At 35.8% G+C, this 20,195-nt stretch overlaps 1 protein-coding gene across 2 annotated transcripts in view; it reads right to left on the minus strand.

Moving 5' to 3' along the window:
• NRG3 (neuregulin 3) overlaps positions 1-20,195 on the minus strand; it is an 845,535-nt gene that overhangs the window by 2,608 nt on the left and 822,732 nt on the right. The window contains exons 7-9 of one of the 2 annotated variants that reach the window (XM_012723665.1): positions 9,623-9,750; positions 5,237-5,410; positions 96-167 (exon numbers count right to left, since the gene is read on the minus strand). In XM_012723665.1, the coding sequence (XP_012579119.1) occupies positions 96-167; positions 5,237-5,410; positions 9,623-9,750 (374 nt within the window). The remainder of the gene's footprint in view (positions 1-95; positions 168-5,236; positions 5,411-9,622; positions 9,751-20,195) is intronic. The other variant, XM_004680690.2, reaches the window with a different exon arrangement.

Here is a 20,195-nt window from a genome sequence, read left to right on the forward strand (position 1 = left end):
GAGAAGGAAACTGAAGCTCAGATAGGTGAAGTGACTTGCCCAAGGTCACACAGAAAATAAGTGACAGACTGAGACTCAAACCCAGATCTTCTTACTTTAAGTCCAGGGATCTTTCAACACACCACAGCTGTATAGGCAGGTGGGATATAGTCTTCCTGACCTCTATCCTAGAATACAAAGTAAATGGGGATTGAGCAGGTAAGTGTGGCCTTTCCATAGTGACAAACAGGAAACCCATAATGGCATTACTCCACTCCATCAACTGGACCACCCTCTCAGCCCGGGTTTTGTTTAGTAGACTTCTTGTGGTCAGTCTAGTTGGAGGCAATCAGAAGCCCAGTATTTTTCTGCTTCACACCGACTGTGGGGGAACCAAATCCAATGTTCACTGTCATTCCACTCTGTAGAGACCGCCTTAGGTTTTGCTGAGTCTGAGGATGGGAACAGCATTTTCTAAACTTGAAATGGGACTCTATCAATCTAGAAACTTTCAGCACTTGGCTTCTGGAGCTGAGTAGGTAGCTCACTGGTGCATGCCAATGGTTTGCCAAGTATGCCAACATACTAGAATTGGGTTAGCTCTTTCTTGCCTATTGAGAGCTAAATTAATTTTCCAGTATCTTTCAACTTTCCAGTATCAGAGAATATAATACAGATTCATAGAATTGTGGTTTCAGACTTGAATGGTAATTTTTTTAAAAATTCAATTTAAATGTTAAAATTTAAATAGAATATAAACATGTCCCTCCATATAATAAATGTTATTCTCCTTGTCTTACATTACAATGTAAACAACACTATGTTTATACATGTAAAGAATAACTTGAATGGAATGTGTTGTATACAGAATAGAAGTCTTTATTGTTAGGACATGATCAGAGCAATTTAGAGACAGTTCTCTTCACCGGACAGTGAAAAAAGATGGGGAACAGATTTAGGTGAATTTTCATCATACATCCAGAAAAAAGTTAAGTCAATAAATTTTGATTCAAAGGGTACTTGAATATATGAACAAATCTGCAAGGTAAGCATTCCTTTGATATCCTAGCTATTATCTATTTCAAACATAACAACAACCAAGATTTTTCACACTACTTTTAAAAAGCACTGTCACCTCTAAAAACCTCACTGAATTAAAAATGTTTCATTCATTATTATTTTCATTTAATGGGTGAATAAATTGATCTTAGAGGCACTCAAATGCCTTGATGAAAATTATAATTTTAATAGTGATAAAGAAAAAAGTTAAACCTAATTTATCTTATCTTAATCATTACTATCAAATTTGTGTTTCCCCAGAGGACTCTAAGACCATGTCCTTAGTGCATTACAGTGAACTGACTAAATTGAAGAACTTCACTTTTCCCTTTATATCCAAAGAGTTAGAAATGTGTGAGCATGACAGTGTGCACTAGAAATCCTTTTTTTGGGGTGTACAGTTTTTACTTATGCAAGGTGTACAGAAAAGTAAAAGGAAATTCCCATAGAGGGGGAAGTTCTTATTCCTTTCTCTTGAGTGTTATATGACTGAAGAACAACTAAAGTTATGATGTGCAAATCAGTTTCAACAAGAGGAAGGGGGATACCTTTCAAGTCTCTGTGTTTTCAGCACCATCCTGTTAGTGCCATTAATATATACAAGGAGACATGATGTTTGCTATCAGACTCATTAATTTTACAGTTAGTAAATAGTGATCTTAATAAAATTATATTCCACATAGGTATAATATATCAGGGTATACTAATAGATAGTATCTGATAGGCTGACATATGATGGTTAAAGCTGCAAATTCTTAAAACTGGATCTAGACATTATTTGCAAAACTGCTGTATAAAGAAATTTAGTCAGTTGTGGATTCAACTAGTCAACAATGTGGCACATATAAAAGGTAGTCAGGCAATTCAAGCCAAACTTGGAGCATTCTTCTAATATTTAGCCTCAGAGCTGCATTTAGGACTTAGATTGCAGTTGACTTAAACATCATCTCATAAATCACATATGGGAAACCTGGCTGGCAGGGATTGATATCTGAAATGTTACCATAACATGAAATTGTTTTTTAAACAACTAAAGCTCTGATGTGTTTCTGTTTTTGGTCAGACATGATTTTAAGTACCAGTGCCATTGAGTGTGCTGGAATCTTCCCACAAATGACAGCCACTTTTTAATCATTTCATCATTTGAAATTATCAGGTGGTAAATAATACCAGTACAGGAGACTGACTACTCTCAGGACTAAACAGTTGTCTCTGCACTGTGTGGACAGAGCACATAGGTAGCCCTCAGGCTACTTGTAAAATAGCTGTGAGCTTTCTAACATTTGCATTTGAATAGAAGCTGATACTACTCTCCAGAAGTTTAAGTGAGAACAAATTTCTAGAGGTACTTCTGGACTAGAAGACACTCAGAGAGAGTTCAGTATCCCATGAGATTAACAATTCTTCACAGGTTTGACTCAGTTTATTATTCACAGAGTCGGTGGCAGTTTGGACTGTTCTGCTCTGGTTGCTAAACAAAGAAAGCACAGGCATATTTCCTCTGTAATAACTAAGTGTGCTAACGCATCTTTTAAAGATAAAGACTCTAGTAATTAATCGCTTGTTCTTTTTCCCTGTACTACAGGAATCAGGCCAACGAAGTCATGTTATTCCAGGGGATGCCAAAACCCAGTCCTTGCTAGACATGGCATTTGAATGAACTGACTACATTGAAGGAGTCCATTTTCCCCTGTGGGGTCATACAAATAGAGATTTCATTGACACATCATCCTCCATGAATGTGAGTGACTTGATATTTTTCTAGTGTTGGTGGCTTATTTAGTCAGAAAGGTCAATATTCAATTCTAGCTCTTTTAAATGGATTATGCCAACTTGGGTGATCCTTAGTGTATTCAGCTATAAAATCCCTGAAGAATAGCTGAAGTGAAGTATGTAAAATTTCTTGCTAAGTCAGGAAGGTACTCATTATTAGTCTGGATTCCTTCTACTTTGAAGGTATCAGTAGAGTTTCCATGATTTCATATCCCTCTAGCATGTGAACATGTTAGCTTGATTTGCCTGACACAACCCTGTTCAAAGCTCTGTGAGCCACTGCCATAGTCACTGTCACCCATCAGTCAGGGGAGGCCTCCAAAAGAATCTCCGGTGTACCTCTCTCCTTTCAACTTCACTAACAGGTGGTGGGTTCAATCTGGGTGAAGTTTGTGCAAAGCAGATAGGTTACATACACTGAGAACCTAACGAGCAGACAGTGCCCACAAGCTTGATAAACAAGCAGCAGATGGCTGATGGCTCTTGCAAATTCATTCAATCTTCCTCCAGGCAAGGGCTAGATTTGAAGAGGACCTTTAGCAATGAAATTCTATTATCAAACCCATTTCCAATCCAGAGAGATAGTCAGTCCCCCAGGAGTAGAAAATAGCTGTTTTCAAGAACTGAGAATGAGACTGCTCCCTAAGATTCATTGTGCTGAGCACACAGTAACTTATACTTACAGTCACCATTTATCAACATTGGGTACATATCACACACTGCAAAATATATATTGGTCAGCCAACTGGAGAGAATATTCCAAGTCCAGTGATGACTGAACCCAAACAAAACCACTACCACGCAGACAATAAATGTGTCTTTCAGGAGGTAACAGACAAGGTAGTGCCTGAACATGCAATGGGAAGATCTGTGTATATATGGCTCAATAAAGCTTGTCCTAGCACAGGTTCAGAACTCCTTACTACTGAGATATATGGAGGGATAGCAATAACACTATCTCACAGAAAAGCAAACACTGTGTTCCCTTTCTCTTAAAAAAATCTCTGAATTTACTTTCACGACAATTATTCTCATTCTCACATTCACCCCAGGAAAGAATACATATGTGTATATAAGGATAATGTCACCCCAGAGCTGTACCAAATATATTTTACAGCCCATTTGGGATTGCTTCAAAATTATGAGACTCACCAATAGGTTATTTATTTTGTATTTTCTAGTCCTCCTACAGAAATGTATTGCTGAACTTTGTCAGCCAGGCCATCACCAGAGATACTTGCTTTGGCCTTCAGCTTGATATAATCTGAAACAAAATAATCCAGGCCAAAGCAGCACAGATACAGGGACTGGCTCAACTAGACAGATAAAAATAGATGCCACAGTAACCTAGTTTGAGTGAGAGAAATAATTCCCAAAATTTCTGCAGTAAACCCTAAAATAATAAGTGCATATTTTTGAAATTAGAAAAAAATGCTGTAACAGTTGATGTGACAATACATACCAGTATGATTTCTCTGCTTACTTTAAGTCAGGTACAATCTCTTTACACATGAACTTTTTAAAATCTGCCCAATAAGCCTCAGGAAAGCTGGCATTATTTTGCTTGAGTTACAAATGGGAAGACAGAAGCTCAGATGGTAAACCATTCTCAAAATGCACACAATTAATAAGGGGCAAAGATGAAATCTGAACTCTAGTCTATTTAAATAAAGGCTACCATATATGCTTGAATAGTTTACGGCAGATAAAGGAATGGCAGCTAAAATTCATGCTGCACTCCATTCACCACGCCATGAACCCTGAGAAGATCTGTGTCCACTCAGAGGAAGGGACACCTTCTACACTGAAAGAACAAATGATGCCATGACCTCCAAAGCCCCTCTTTCCACCCTGAATGAATCTAGAGATCTGAATTCAGGAAGCTGTAATTTGACAAAATGCTGCCAACACTGAACTGAGACATGATTTTGAATGCTATATGGAAACAGATTACACACACACACACACACACACATGCATGTGCATGTGTATACATGTACATAGGTTATAATTTACTATTTAGGGTATTATCCATAATATGGATTAGAAGATCATTAACTTTTTTTTTTAACCTAAAGATGAAGGAACACTTTAGTACTCTACAGTAGTCTCCATTTTTTTTTTTTAAATCAAAGACAAATTCCAAGTTGTTTTCGAAACTGTGTGATAGTATACTGCCTACATATCTCTACTCTTAGTTCCTTCCTATTGTTACAGTTCTACTCTATTTAGCATTTCCCTACTACCTATTTTCATTGTACCTATTCTTTAAAGTTAGTTTACCTTCACCTTGTGTAATGAAAATGTAAGTAAGCACATTAACTGATTACTGATTAAATCAATAAAGAAAACCCCAAGAACATAATAATTTAAAGCCTTAGCATTAAGGACAGTCCTCCAAAATACCATTGCTTTTAAGACCTACCCTTGGCAAGGTAATGTATCCTGGTCTGGGATCCTTGATTCTTCAAGTTGCTGATATGCTGGTCCCACAATTCCACCCAGCCTACTTCGAGGTGAGGGGGGTGTCCTTCTGAAGGCATTTCTGTGGAGCATACCACTCCTCTGCCCTGGGCTGCAGCAAGAGGAGAGACTCCTGCTAGAGTAAAAGAAAACCAACAGATTGATCATAGCAGTAACCTCAGAGGAGGTGGCTCAGACTTCTCAAACACTAAATTTGCACCCAGGGCCTCATAGTTCAAAGCCAGATTCCATCCAGGAATGCAATGTAACTGTTAGAAGAGCATCAGAAGTTGCCTGACTCATTTTATCTTTGCAGATGCTAAGTGAAGAAAAGTTTCTATGTCTGTGATTTTCCAGTTTGGAACTAAAGGGCTGAAATAGTTCCTTCTTTCCCACCAAAGATGAGGTAGGTTTAAAGAATTCTCAAACTTCTAATTCCTTTCCACCCTTATTATCCAGGCTGTAACAGCTGTCTCTCTAAAAAAATAAAAATGGTCTTGCTATTAGACACTGACACACTGAACTAAGCACTGAAGGCCTGAAAGGATATATAGAGGAAATTTCATTGTGTAACTGGTAGAGTGAACACATTTTCATGTGTTCATGTCCTTAACAAATATGTTAAATTACTAGTTTTATCACATTAAATATTCATAAATATTGGGAAGCTAAAATATTTTCTTTTGGATTTGCTTTTAATAAACAACTGATTATATATTTCATTTTGACTCATACACCCCAATACCCAAATAGCCATATGTTTTCAGATGCTGTTAAAAGTCAAAAGGCATAAATGGAGTACTGCAGGAAGAGGACTAATTCAATGAAAATCAATTGGTAATTTTTCTCATTTTACCTGTATTCACTCCTTATACTACTTCCATATGCACAGGTGAGTAGAAATTTGTACCACTAGAGAATTTCATGAAATGCTGATTTATATGGTTAAACTGATTCTGCAGTGTTCATGTAATAAAGAAGTGAACTTAGAATTTTGTGTTTCATTCTAATTTGAGTCTGAAAATATCAGTAAAACTAATATAGAAAGATAAAAACACTTTTTTTGAATTTCAATCAACCTATAAGTACTAATAGGACCAGTATCTCAAGGGAATTTTACCTATATCACTTTATTATTTAAAGTTCTGCAAATTTTCCCCTATCAATGTTACCATTATTCTAACTTAATAAAAGCAAAACAAATCTCAAGTATTATTTAACCTCAGACTTTAAGAACCTCAAACTCCTGGTTTGGCAAGGTGACTAACTCAACTCCATATTTATCAAGCCTACATTAAGTTACAGAGTTGTGCAAACACCAGATCATATTAAGAAACATTACAAAACCTTCATTCTTCACTGTGATAGCTCTTGTGTGTTGAGTTCCCCAATGCACAACCACTTTGGGTCACTTAGCCAAAATGCTAAGGAGATCCACAATGGCTTCTAGCTTCCATCCTCCTCAGCTTCTATCATGTCTGTGATGTTTCTGGGGTCCACATTGTACCGGAGTGCAGGTGTTAGCACTAGCTGCCTCTAGGTGTGCACTCATGCCTATGGGTTGCTACCGACATGATACTGAGTGAGATACTTGTCCCAGAGTCCCAGAAGGTGCTTTTACTTTTTATAAAGTGTGTTCAGTGTTTGAAGAAACAAAAAGAGCTCCACAGATATCACTCTAACACAGTAACAATGGGACAGTACTACTCTCTCTATAGCTGAGTGAACAAGGGAGGAAACAATTACCAGAACAGAGAGAAAGGGAGTTAGAAGGAGATGACCACCTGGCAGGCACTGTGATGCAGGAAGAGGGACATGGTCGAAGCAACCAAACAGGAAGAGAGGGGGTAGAAGTAGCCACACCTCACTCTCCTTCCAACTTTCCACCTCTTGTTGGAGCCTCATATTCAATTAACAGAGGCCAGAAGAAGGGCAGCTTGCTGGCTACTTGTCCACAGGACAAGACAGAGAAAGGTTAAGATTAACTCCCTGACTTGGGTCAGGGAGGTGCAGAAGACAAGTATTAGCATCATGCTGATATAGTTTCAGAGTTGCTATGAGAGTTAAAAGAGATAAAACATGGAAAGTGTTCAGCATGCAGCCTGGCACATAGTAAGTATGCAAATAAATTATTGCTCCCTGTTCCACTTCTACAACTGATAGCTCAAAGGATCTTACCAATCATTGAAAGCTGGATTTAAGTGGTAAAATACTGTAGTATATACACATTGATTTTCAATAATGCATACCTACAACTTATATAATGTTATAATGCAATACTTCTTCAAAATTTACATATGCTATCAATAATAGTTATATTGTCAGATGATAGTTTGGAAAATGTGTGACAAGACATAATATAGATGCCTTCTTTAAAAAGGAAGAACTTTTTATATTTTGGACTAAACATGAAAAATAATGACTTCAATTAATAACTGTTTCAGTAATTATTTAAATGAGCCATATTTGCATTGCACAAAACATTAATTATTCATAGCTACCAAACTGTCACAACAAAGTATACTAGTGAGAACTAGTGACCCATCTTTAAAAAACATCTGTATACCTATGGATCAATCAAGTATTTAAGTTTTCTGACCCAGCAGCATTCAGGAAGCTATGGAACAGTTTGCAGGACACATACATCAGTGACCAAGTTATTAATCATGAAAACATTTAAGTCTACTGCATGTTTTACAAAATAAAACCATGATATATTAAACTATAATTTACAAGTTCTAAAAGTATTATAAATCAGCCCTTGCCTACCTATCAGGACTCAATGTATGTCAACAAAAAATGCAATATCATTGAACTGAACAAAAAGGAGGGTCTCTTAAAGATATCCTTATTTAATCTAGAGTGATTCATAGAAACCAAAGCAGTGACATTTAGGAGGGGGGTGTATCAACAGATAAGGAGCAGTGGTAGGGAGTTTGCATCTTAAGTATATTAAAGGTTGTTATTTTTTCAGCTCGACTTTAAAAGATCTATAATGTAATGTAGTACTAAAGTAACATTATTCTGAATTATTTTACTTGACAGGATGGAATGCCACTTTTAACACATTTGTGTTAAAATCAGCAGGGAAAAATACCATTTAAGAGAAAATATCCATCTTCTAAAAGGCTGGTAATTTGGACTTTATTCTCTAATCAAAGAACTCCCATTAGGTCTAGTGAAATGAAATGATCTTTTCATAGGGAAATATCTATAAGTGCCTCAATTGACATAAACCAAAACTGATATTTAATAATTTAAACCTTCATATAATAGCCAAGAATGTTTTAATCCTGAGTTTAAGACATTTTAATCATTAAAAAAATTTTTTTAGCAAATCCTTAGTATTTCAATCACTACTCAGAGTGAGGATAAAAATTATCAGAAGCACTGAAGATCAGTATCAAACATGATAGAAAATTGCACAGTGCATGTGACCAGCATCAATTAAAACCTTTTTTGAGGACTCTCTGAGAAGAAGAGAACAGGATAGTTTCTTTGTACAATTCATGTTTCTGTCACAGTGGTTTGCAAAGTGTTGCTTAAATATGACTAAAGGTCATATTTATCATGCTGGGGCACTTATTTTTACTTTTTTTTTAAAAACAGAAATCTTATATGATGACTTTTTTTTTTAAAATACTATCCTATAAATTTTAAAAGGTGCTTAAATCTTTGGATAATTTCCATACAGATACAGAATTTGCATTCAGCTACATATAAACATGTTGTCTGTTCTAGCATTAGTTCCAAACTTTGCTCTTGGCTCAGAACAAATACCTTTAATTTTTAGAGGACCAGATTCTTTACATATAAAACATAATGAGTGCACTAGAAGAAACTGTCCAATTTTTTTGGGTACCATGATGTGTTTATTTTTGGCGTCATCCCTGAAAGCCTGTTTCTATGGTCAACTTGTAAAAATGAACCCCATTGACAACAGAAGATCTGCCAGACATTTTCCCCTAGAAAGTTTTATTTGTGTGAGAGCCATGTTGGAATACCTGGAGCGTGTCACTTTTGCTGCCTAGGGAAGGATTAGTCATTAACTTAGCAGACAGTGATAAGGCAGGCTAGGAAAACTCATGTTTTTAATAGTTTTCAGAATGCAATTGTTTCATTCACTGGTCTGTGTCTGCAGTTTTGATGGGTGTCATTAATAGTTGCTTGAGGCTTTTCATAGGGGCACTGCTGTCTGCTGACACTGACTGACCTGCTGTGAGTTGCTTCAGCATTTACTCCCGAGAACTATAGAAAGAGCAAGTAATGTTGCCGTTCCTGACACGTGTTTTCCAGTCTTGTACATATAATGAGCACACCCATTCCCACCATGATCAGCTACCTGTACCTGTGGTGTTTGACAGACTGGCTTCCTCTGTCAGGAGAAGGGACCTCTGGGAATGACTGGGGGCCAGCAAAACTTGACTCCATCATTTTCTCCAATGCAGTCACAGGATGCCTTTCCGCCCTTGAATACTGTGAGAAATCAACATGCACAGAGTTGAGCTGAGAGTAAATAATGTGAGTAGGGACTTTAACAGTCCAGCTAAGTATCAAAAAGTTACTGGAATTTGACAGTAACTTTTCAATTAGGCATCTGATCAGAAGAATGATAGAGATATCATTTGCATCCTATTTCTCACATACCGAGATCACTCCCTGCCAACATTCTCTGTGATTAGATAATGTTCATTCAAGAGAGTTTTCTTTAGAATCCTGAGTCTGTGTTCTCCTTTCAACCTATATTCCTGGCACACTAAGCCTGAGAGCCAAAAAACCACTTACAAGTACTTACTTAATGTATATTGAATAGATTGTATTAGAATTTGGGTTACTAATAAGAGGGGTTCAACAGATATTGCATAGATGAACCTCACAACACTCTCGCAATTATGGAGCATATGGACTCAGACTTCTGCCCAACATCTCCACTGCTTTTCCTTTTAGTCGGTTATCAGACCATTACCACATCTAAAAAGAGCAATTTGTAAGCATTTTACTCTTTATAGTTATTAGCCCTTGGCTTCACCTCTGACTGATATCTCATAAGGCACAGAAGCCAGAAGAAAATCTATAGAGATGACACATTAAGAAACACTTTGTCCCAAGGGAAATAACAGGGCATCTTAACCAGTCAGCAAGTTATTAAGTTAACACTCTCTGGATACTTGACACCTGAATAGGTAAAAAGGGGTAGCAGGTTTCTTGTTTAGAAATACAAATGAAAATTAACATGGGAATTGATATTTCTAGAATGCTAACCAGCCTACAGGATTTGAAACAAGGATATTCACATCCAATTTATGACAATAATTTCACAGAAAACACAGACAGATATGCAATATAAATATGAGGTGTAAAACAGCACTCATTTCAAAATGAAAAAAAATCAAAAGGGAAAAATTAAATATCAAGAATATACACTAAAGGCAAAGATCTGAGGAAAGTAGCATTGGTGCTGACTTGTTGGGAGACAAATGGAACATACAGTCCAAAAGAAAAAAAATGTATAAGCTCTTTGATGCAGGATATTACTTCCAGGAATTCTCATCATTACTATGATTGCAAAGTTCTAAAACAATTTAAGACAAAAGTATGTCAGCAGTTCAAATGTTAAAAACAAAACAGAAATCAACATAAAATGGAAACAATGAGCCACAACAGAAATGAATGCTACACAGCTAATGAAAGGAATAAAAAGCATGTATACATCATGTGAATCCACTTGTTTAAATAAGGGTAGTACATTGAGCAGGTAGACATATACTGCATATCATTGTGTTTTTGCATATACATACATTTTACCGTTGTGTGTATACACATCTACACACAATATGTGTACACATACATGCAAATGTGTGTGTATGTGTTATGTAATCACACAGGATGTGGATTGAATAGAAGTAAACTATTAATGATTAATTTGTTGTTATCTTTAGGGAAAATGTGTATCAGTAGGCAAGGGATATGCTGATTAGGGAAAATGTCAAAGCTTTGTAACCTTAAGTTCAAAATAACAAGTTACATGTCTTCATTTTAAATACTTCCCAAATAAACCACATAGTGGCAGTAATGACTTGACTCAGAGTCTGAAATATACAAAATGGATTTATAGAAGATGGTCAGGCTTCTTGTAAAATAGATTGTTGACAGAGTAAATAAAAGTATACATGGACATAATCTTGAAAAGGGGGCTGTTTTCAGCAACCCAAAATGACAAAGATCCAAAATATGATGGAAATAATACTTTCACAAGTATGTCTTTATTGATTACGTGAAGTTGTTGATTACAAACTATTCATGGAAGATCTAACTGAATGGACATGTTCCTGAAATGTTAACAACTTCAATCCAATTAGGGCATCTCTTCTTCCCCAAAGTCTAAGAAATTGGTTTGGAAATCAGACTCAGATGCTAGAAGTAGGATGCCAAAAGCACGTGAGATGTTCTGGGGAATGTGTGCAAATAGAAAAGGCAAGCCTCTGTTCAGACCCTGCAGTGGGCTCTCTGGGTCAAGGTCCAAGTGTTTTGGGACACGCAGATACCTAACGAAGTTACCACATCACTGAATGTCAACAACCCACTCATTAGATTAATAAATTTGAATGTAAATTTTGGACCATTAGTTCAGAGTTCTGCCTTGAATGAAGCATTTGATACTGAGAGCTAAAATCTTGGGGAAAAAAAAAATCTTGAATAAAATCACCCTTTTACTTTTGCTATTTATGGCATACATAATAGATACTAGTTTCTAAATTTTGTCTTTCAATTATTCCAATTATTGTCATAACATTGCTTTCAATTGCACTATTTTGGTCAATTAATTTGTTTCCCAAATTTATTGTTCTGGATCTTTATACTTCTATCAGTCTTCGTGAGAATCATTTTCCATCTCAGTGACTGCATATATCTTGAGCTTCAGTTTAAATTGCTGGGAATCCTATACAGAGTTGGTTGAAGCATGTAGGAACAATGAAAAGATGCTAATCCTTCAAACTAATATACCATATATAATGGTTCAAAATGAACTTAGAGACAGCTTCCGGTTTTTAGTTCTGACAAATAAAATGTTGGAAAATTTTTCATTTCTCTCGTTGCAGTAAGAAATCTGAAACTCAATGATCATTCTTATATCCATCAGACACTTGAGGTTGCCAGGCAAACTATCATACTGACAGCTGGAGTGACATGGGAATGCAGAGAATCATAGCCAGGATCCTCAAATCTGTAACAAAATAGCTGGCTCCATAAATTGGTAGAAATACTTACATAATCATTTGAATAAATTATTGGAAACTGTGTATGATCTAGAGTAAGAGTACAAGTCATCTGGGAGCTAGAGAAGTTTCCCACAAATTAATGTATTTTATCTTCAGGAAGTGCGAGAAAGCCTCTTAATCAAAGGTCAAAAATATCATCCTATATCTTTATCATGGGAAGAGGAGACTTTACCAGAGTCTCAGAGAGATTTCCCATGCCAATCACCTGGTTCCAGCCTTTCTCTCAAACAAGGAAGGAAAAAAGTATGAAGAAGCACTGGTGAAGGTCAGAGCTCAGGAATTTAGGTTCACTAAAAGAGTGCAATAAGGTTATAGAATTATAAGGTTTTAGAAATATCACATTTACACCACACCAACAGAGATCCTAAATAAACAGTAGATAGCAATCAAGGACTGATGGTTACTGTTAAGTAGAAAGATGGAAAGTCTGAGAAATATTTTAAAGTAAATACTAGAATATAAAGACAGACAGAAATGATGATTGCACTTGATAGGCTTACTGTGAAACTGGAAACAAATAAGCAAAGAATCAATAATCTTGATTTTAAGTCAGTAGAAACCCCCTGAAATGAAACTCAAAGTTAATAACTAAATAAACAGTAGCATAAAAGCCAAAACAGGGAAAAGATCGAAGATGATAATCAGATGGGGTACATGTTTAAAGGTATAAAGTATGCACAATATAAATATCAAAAAAGAGAAGAGAAAATGCAGTAGAAACAATGTTTGAAACAAGAGTGACCCAGAATTTAATGAAATTATTGACAGACACCAAAACACAGATATTGGGAACTCAAAGAACACTAAAACAACACTCAGGATAAATACCAAAATATCTATATCACAGCACATCATATGAAGCTGTAGTAAAAACAAAAGGGGAAAATACAAAAAGAAAATACTGAAAGTCAGCCAAATAAAATTAAAATCTTGCTACAGAAGATACATATTAAGAAATGCGAACTTGTCCAACCACTATGGAAAGCGATGTGGGGGACACTCCAATTGCTACAAAGGGACCTACTATATGACCTAGCAATTCCACTCCTAAGAATCTACACAAAGGACACAAAAATATTGATTTGAAAAGGAAATTGCACTCCTATGTTTGTTGCAGCTTTACTTATGAAAAACTATGGAAACAACTTAAATGGCCCAACAGATGGTTGGATCAAGAAGATGTGGTGTATATATGTACACAATGGGACTACTTGGTGATCAAAAAAGGATTAACTTATGCCATTTGTAGCAATATGAATGAGCTGGAAGGGATTATGCTCTGAAATAAGTCAGAAGGAAAAAGAAATATCAGATGATTTCACTTATAGGGGGAAAATAGGGAAGCCAAACAAAGGGTCAGAAAAAAAGACATAACTGGCAGGCAAACTATGGATCTGAGGCATACAGCAGGGGAGAAAAAGATGGGTCACAACAAGAGGAGAAAAGAACACAAGGGCCTATCGTGATGGTTCACAGGTGATGGGGTGGTAGGAAATTTATGGCACTGCACCTGAGGGGAGAAATCAAATATTATACAAAAATGAACAACTGTGTAAGAAAATAAAAATGTTTAAAATAGATTAATAATGAAAAGAAAAAAAGAGATACAGTGGATTGCAAATCAGAAATCATGCAAACTGAAAGAGAAATACTTGAAGTTAAATATTTAAATATTTAATATTTAAAATCTTGAAAAAACAACAACCAAGACACTAAACTAGAATTCTGTCTACATGGAAATTATCTCTCAGAAATGAAGAAGAATAAAACAAGTACTGAAAATTCTCGGCAGCAGATTTTTTTTCTGCAAGAACTGTTAAAGTAAGTTTTTCGGGGACCCTTGCTGGTGGTACAATGGGTTAAATCACAGCACTTGAAGCTGTCCTAAACCACTGTAGCATGAGTTCGATTCCTGGCCAAGGAGGTGACCCATATGGCATGGCAGACCTCTTCTGACCTGACTGCTGCTCCCTCAGCAGTGTATTTCCGTACATCTGCCTGTTTTGCTCCCCAGTCTGTTACTGTGAATCCTCTCACCCCCCCCCACACCTCTAGCCTGTACCCCAGTTCTTGTATGCATAAATAAATATTAAAAATGAGAAGTTTTTCAGGAAACACAATTATATATATATAAAAATTCTGATACTCATAAAGAAAGCAAAGTGTCAGAGAAGTGACAAATGTAGTAAATTGGAAATATTTTATCAAACAGAAAAATGTTTTTTCTGTACAACATTATGGACTATAGATTAAACACATAGATTAAGTGTTTGGCAGCAATTTTGTATAGGACAGGAGTGAGGAAGTAGGAATAACTTGCTATAAAACACTTTTACTAGCCATAAAGTGGTAAAATGGTATTTGGAAATAAACTTAATAATGAATATATGCTATGAACTCTGGGCACCATTAAAAAATTACAAAAAGAAGTTGCTGATATGCAAAGAGGGGGCAAATGTTATCTTATTAAACAAGTAGAACCAGGGAAGAGATAGAAGAGAAGCAAAGGAGCAGTGCAAATAATAGAAACAATTACAAACATGGCATATTAATTGTTATATTAATAATCACTTTAAGTATGAATAGTCTAACTACAATAATTAAAAAGTTGATTAACATTAAGGATGAAAAAAACCAGAATTGAACCATGTGTAGTCTTAAGAAACCCATTTTAAATATAAAGGAAAAGATAAAAGCAAAAAAATGGAGAAAAATTTGTCGAGAGTGATAGAAGAAACTGGAGTAGGTATTTGAATTTCAGAAAAAGCAGACTTTAGAACAAGGAAAAATACTGGGGATAGAAAAAGAATAAAAGCAGCATAATTTACCTAATGATAAAAGTGTCAGTTCTGATAAAAAAAAATCTTATCATAACAAGAGTATCATGATAAAATTGATAACAACGACACAAAGTAGATAAATCCACTATTATACTTTATGAATTCCACACTCAACTACCTGTAATTGACAGTTCTACAGGAAGGAAATCATTAAGGATACAGTTGATCTGAACAGTAATTTCAGTCAACTTGCTCTCAATGATATTCATAAAATACTCCTTCTGAAACAGCAAACTACACATTCTTTGCAAATTCGCAAATAACATTCATAAAAAAATGACATTCTTGACTACAGAATACACCTTAAGAATATAAAAATAAAAAAGAAGTCATACAAAATATATGTTTACATGGAATCAGAGTGCATGAAATTAAACAAAAAAAAAATCAATATCATTGAGAGCTTGAAATTCCGAAAGAATATTACACTTGTGGAGAACAGACCATCAGAGAAAAAGTCTCAAAAGAAGGTTTAAATGATTTTTATTTAAATGTAAATGAGTTTATCAAAATCTGGGGGTGTAATGACAGTCATGATTCTAGAGAAATTTCCAAAATTAAATTTTTACATTTTAAAAGAATATCAAAAATCAATAATCTGAATTCCCACTCAGCAAAGTAGGATAAAAAGAGTACTGTGAGCCTAAAATAAACAGAAAATAAATAACAAAAATTATGGGTAAAGTTGAAAGCAGTAGAAAGAACAGAGAAATTTAACAAAGGCAAAGCTGATTGTTTGAAAAGATCAATAATATTGATTGATTTCTAGTCAGGTTAACTCAGAATAAAAAGAATGAAGATATGTTACTAATAACACAGATTTAGGAGAGATCATCACTACTCCTATGGACATAAAAAGTTGTAATACACTGAATCAAAACTCCATGGCCTCAAATTCAATAAATTAATTAAAATGGACTAATTTCTTGTAAGACAAAAACTTATCAAAATTCACACAAAGGGAAATACATAAAAGTAATAGTGCCATATATATGAAAGAGATATATCTATTAACAAAAAATTAAATAGATTAACTCATTTAGGATTTCTAGAAATCCCAGGAAAGAATACAAACTCTGAAGGGGAATGAACAGTATTTAAAACATATGAAAGAACATCAGTGGGATGAAGTGAGCATGGCCAGAGTTCAGCCCTAGACAGTTTTGGAATGAGTAGAATCTCTAAGGCTAAAGCAGATTTACTCAGCATAGCACTGTCAGGTGGGCATCTATCGATTGATGGATTGATCTGTCTGTCCTATCTATAACATGCATCACATTTATATTTATGTATCCTTGATCTGACTGTTAAGATGACCTAGAAACAAGGATGTGCTCATCAAAAACTGAGAAACATACATTGAATTAATGTCAACATGACACAGGGACCAACTGAAAGAACAGCCAATTACTAAAACTGGAAAAAAAAATCACAAAATAAATAAGATGGTATTTAACTATCGGATGATAGCTAAAAATACAAATAGTATCCATTAATTCATACTACTATACATAAATGATGGGATAAATAAATAAGAAAGTAGACACTAACTCCATGCAGAAGAATTCCAAAGAACTGATCTAGATATGGCTCCTTCCAAGGCGGGGGCATAACTCCCCATTTCTTAGTGTGGACTACATATAGTTACTTTTTTCTAAGTAGAAAACTATAAGAAGGGAGATGAAAAGGAGAGTAATATTACAGTGGAAAAAGCTGATAAGTACTACCACAGATAGATGATAAAAGTAAACATCAATTGTAATAAGTCATATTGCAAGTGTACATTTTAGATAAAAGGTGATGAAAAGAACACTTTACCAGTTATGTTTGTCTCATACAACTCCATAATTCCAGTCGAGTCATGAGAAAAACCCCACACTAATTTCACTTGAGGAACATCCTCCAAAACACTTGACTAATGCTCCAATAAGCTGTCAAAGTCATTAAAAAAGGGAAAATCTGACAAGTTGTCACAGCCAATAGGTGACTAAGAAGACATCACAACTAAATATTATGAGGTATCCTTGATGGACCTTGGAACAGAAGAAGCAATTATATAAAAACGGAGAGGACCTGAATACACTGTAGATTTTAGTTCATGATGTATCATCGTGGGTTCACCAATTATGACAAACGTACCTTATCAACATACATTGCTAATAAGAAGAGAAACTCAGTACAATATAGATGGGAACTCTGTACTGCCTTCATAACTTTTCTGTCCTAGAAATGGTCCTAAAGATAGACTCTACTTAAAGACATAAAAGCAAAATATATATACCAAATATAATAATTTAGGGGGGCCAGAGTCAGAATTCAGCCTTTATTTTCCTGGGGAGGCCCTCAAGAAGGGTATTCTACTCAGCCAGACCTTGCATCTGCAACTATCTTTGTTAAAGGTAGTTACCAGGATGATGGCATTTGGCCCTCTTATGATCTTTGCTGAAAGCATTATATTACTGTTCCTACTAAAATATTCCATGTTGTGTGAGGTTAAGATTGGCATTATTTTACCCGTCAAGTTCTACCTCCAGTGAAATCTAGGTATTCCTACCGGTAGCCTTGTCTGGTCAAACCCATTACCATGCCTGTCAATGTTAGAAAGTCTGGTAGTCAATTCCCTGCACCCACACAGATCTAGAACTTTTATCTGAGTGCAGGTTTAGTTATGACCTCATTTGTTATAAAATACAAAGTGCTAACTTTAATAGTGAGTAAGGAGATGCCACAGGCTAGTTGTTGGTCCATTCAACAAAAACCTTAGTGCATTAGGCTCTGATCAACACTAATATTTCATGAGGAAGCACTCATCCTAAGCAACCTCCCTGAAAGCCTATCTTGTAGAAGTGCTCCAGGGTGCTGAGGACATCTGCTGTTGCTTGCACAGTCACACGTCTGGCTCCTAACACCCTGTTGATGGTGCCCTAAAACCAATGGGCTGGCCAATGGAGCAGGAGCATGCCAGAAGCACAGCAACAATGCTGTTTCCAGGTCACCCACAAGCACACAGCAGGAGCTAGGAAGTTAGATGAAAGCACTTCTGTGTAGAAAAGCAATGTTGTTGTTTTTTAAATTTCTTTTTTTTAAGATTTATTTTTATTTATGCATTAAAAAACTGGGGTGTAGTCCAGAGGTGCAGGGGTGAGTGGACTCACCAGATACAGAGTAGGAAGCAGAATAGGCAGATCCACTGAAATACACTGCTGAAGGGAGCACTGGGTAAGAAAGGAGAGATCTGCTGTGCCATGTGGGTCAGCTCCCTGGCTGGAGATGGAACTCAGGCCTCAGCAGTGATAGATGATAATGTGGAGTGCAGAGACTTAACCCCCAGGCCACCAGGGAGGCCTGGAAAAGCAATGCCGACAGACCTGATAATCACTTGGTTGGGTCACCCCCACTATCTGCCCTCAGAGCAGTAAAGTCAGGAGGGAGGTTGTGGGTTTAAATGTCTGTCTCCTGTGTTGTTCTTAATGCATCAATGTCTGTGTTGAAAAGTTCTTTACTGCCAGTCTAATGTAGAAACTTAGAGGATGGCACAAATGAATGGTAGTGATTTGTTTTAGAGCAGGATTTCATCTGAATCTCTGAAGCAAATAATTAAAAACAACTTGACCATTGTTGCTATTTTGGAAATGTTTGTACCATCTATCATAGTGAAAACAACTATAAGATTTACAATGAAACTTCAGCATATTGCCACAGAAGTAAACGAGAAAGCTAGGCACTTCTTCCAGCAAGCACTCCCAGCCTCATTCCTGACTTCCCACCCTAAGTACCTACTGCCCTATGTCAACCTGATGCCCCCTTCAAACCAACTAAGAACATGGCATTGATGCTTTCTTCTCAGACAGCATTCTGCTCTTGCTATCATCAGGTTAACTCCCAGACTTGGTTCTATAATCTCACAGCACTATTAACTATTGCCTGTTGACCTTAGAAGATAATATTCTCCACTTGTTTGTGGAAAATGATATCTATTACCTATAGGAATCAGTGAATTTTTGAAAGTAGGATTATTCACATTTCTGGTCATCATTCTATCAATGCATTAAGAAAAAAAGCCTGTTATTTACTAGATATTTAATATGTATGTGAGCAAACAGATGAATGTGTGAATCTATAGTATTGATAAACCAGAAAGTTAAAATTTGGTATTTAAAGCCAGAGATCAACTTTTAAACTAGAACTGTTCAAAATTAACTGATTTTTGCTAACAGCAAAACTAGCTTTTCTGACTAGCCCAGCATTAAACTGTCCAGTGAACTTCAATTCACTCTCAAGACTCAAATGTCACCCGCTTTGGTAGCCTTCACTGATTTCCCCAGCCATTTTTAGCTGTCTTTCTCCATTCTCTAATAGCATTTTGATTTAATGTATCTGCATTATAAAAAAAGGTATGTGCCTATATATTGTTTTTTATCACAAGCCTGTGAGCTCCCTGATCTCTTTTGTTTTTATTTTGAAAGCCTTCATGCAATGATCAATATAGTCTGAAATAAGAATTACTAAATAAATAATTGCTTCCTCTAACAATTATCAGAGCTGTGTTAGTCATTAAAGTCACATTATTCTTCTTGAGCATGCAAATATCATTTCCAGTTCTTTTTCATTATGTGTTGCTCCCATAAATTTATCTTTTCTAAGATGATTTTTGAAGAAAGGGTAGGAAGGGTGTATCATTTTGTTCCTTAGTTTTCACTAATGTATGTACATTTCTCGATTTTAAGAGAGAAGAATAGATCATTTCTCTTTTGACAACTTCTCTTTCTGCAACTCGAAGTAATAAGAGAAGTGTTACTTC

Source organism: Condylura cristata, unplaced genomic scaffold, assembly GCF_000260355.1.
Source record: "Condylura cristata isolate star-nosed mole 26May11 unplaced genomic scaffold, ConCri1.0 scaffold00011, whole genome shotgun sequence".
NCBI lineage: Eukaryota > Metazoa > Chordata > Mammalia > Eulipotyphla > Talpidae > Condylura > Condylura cristata.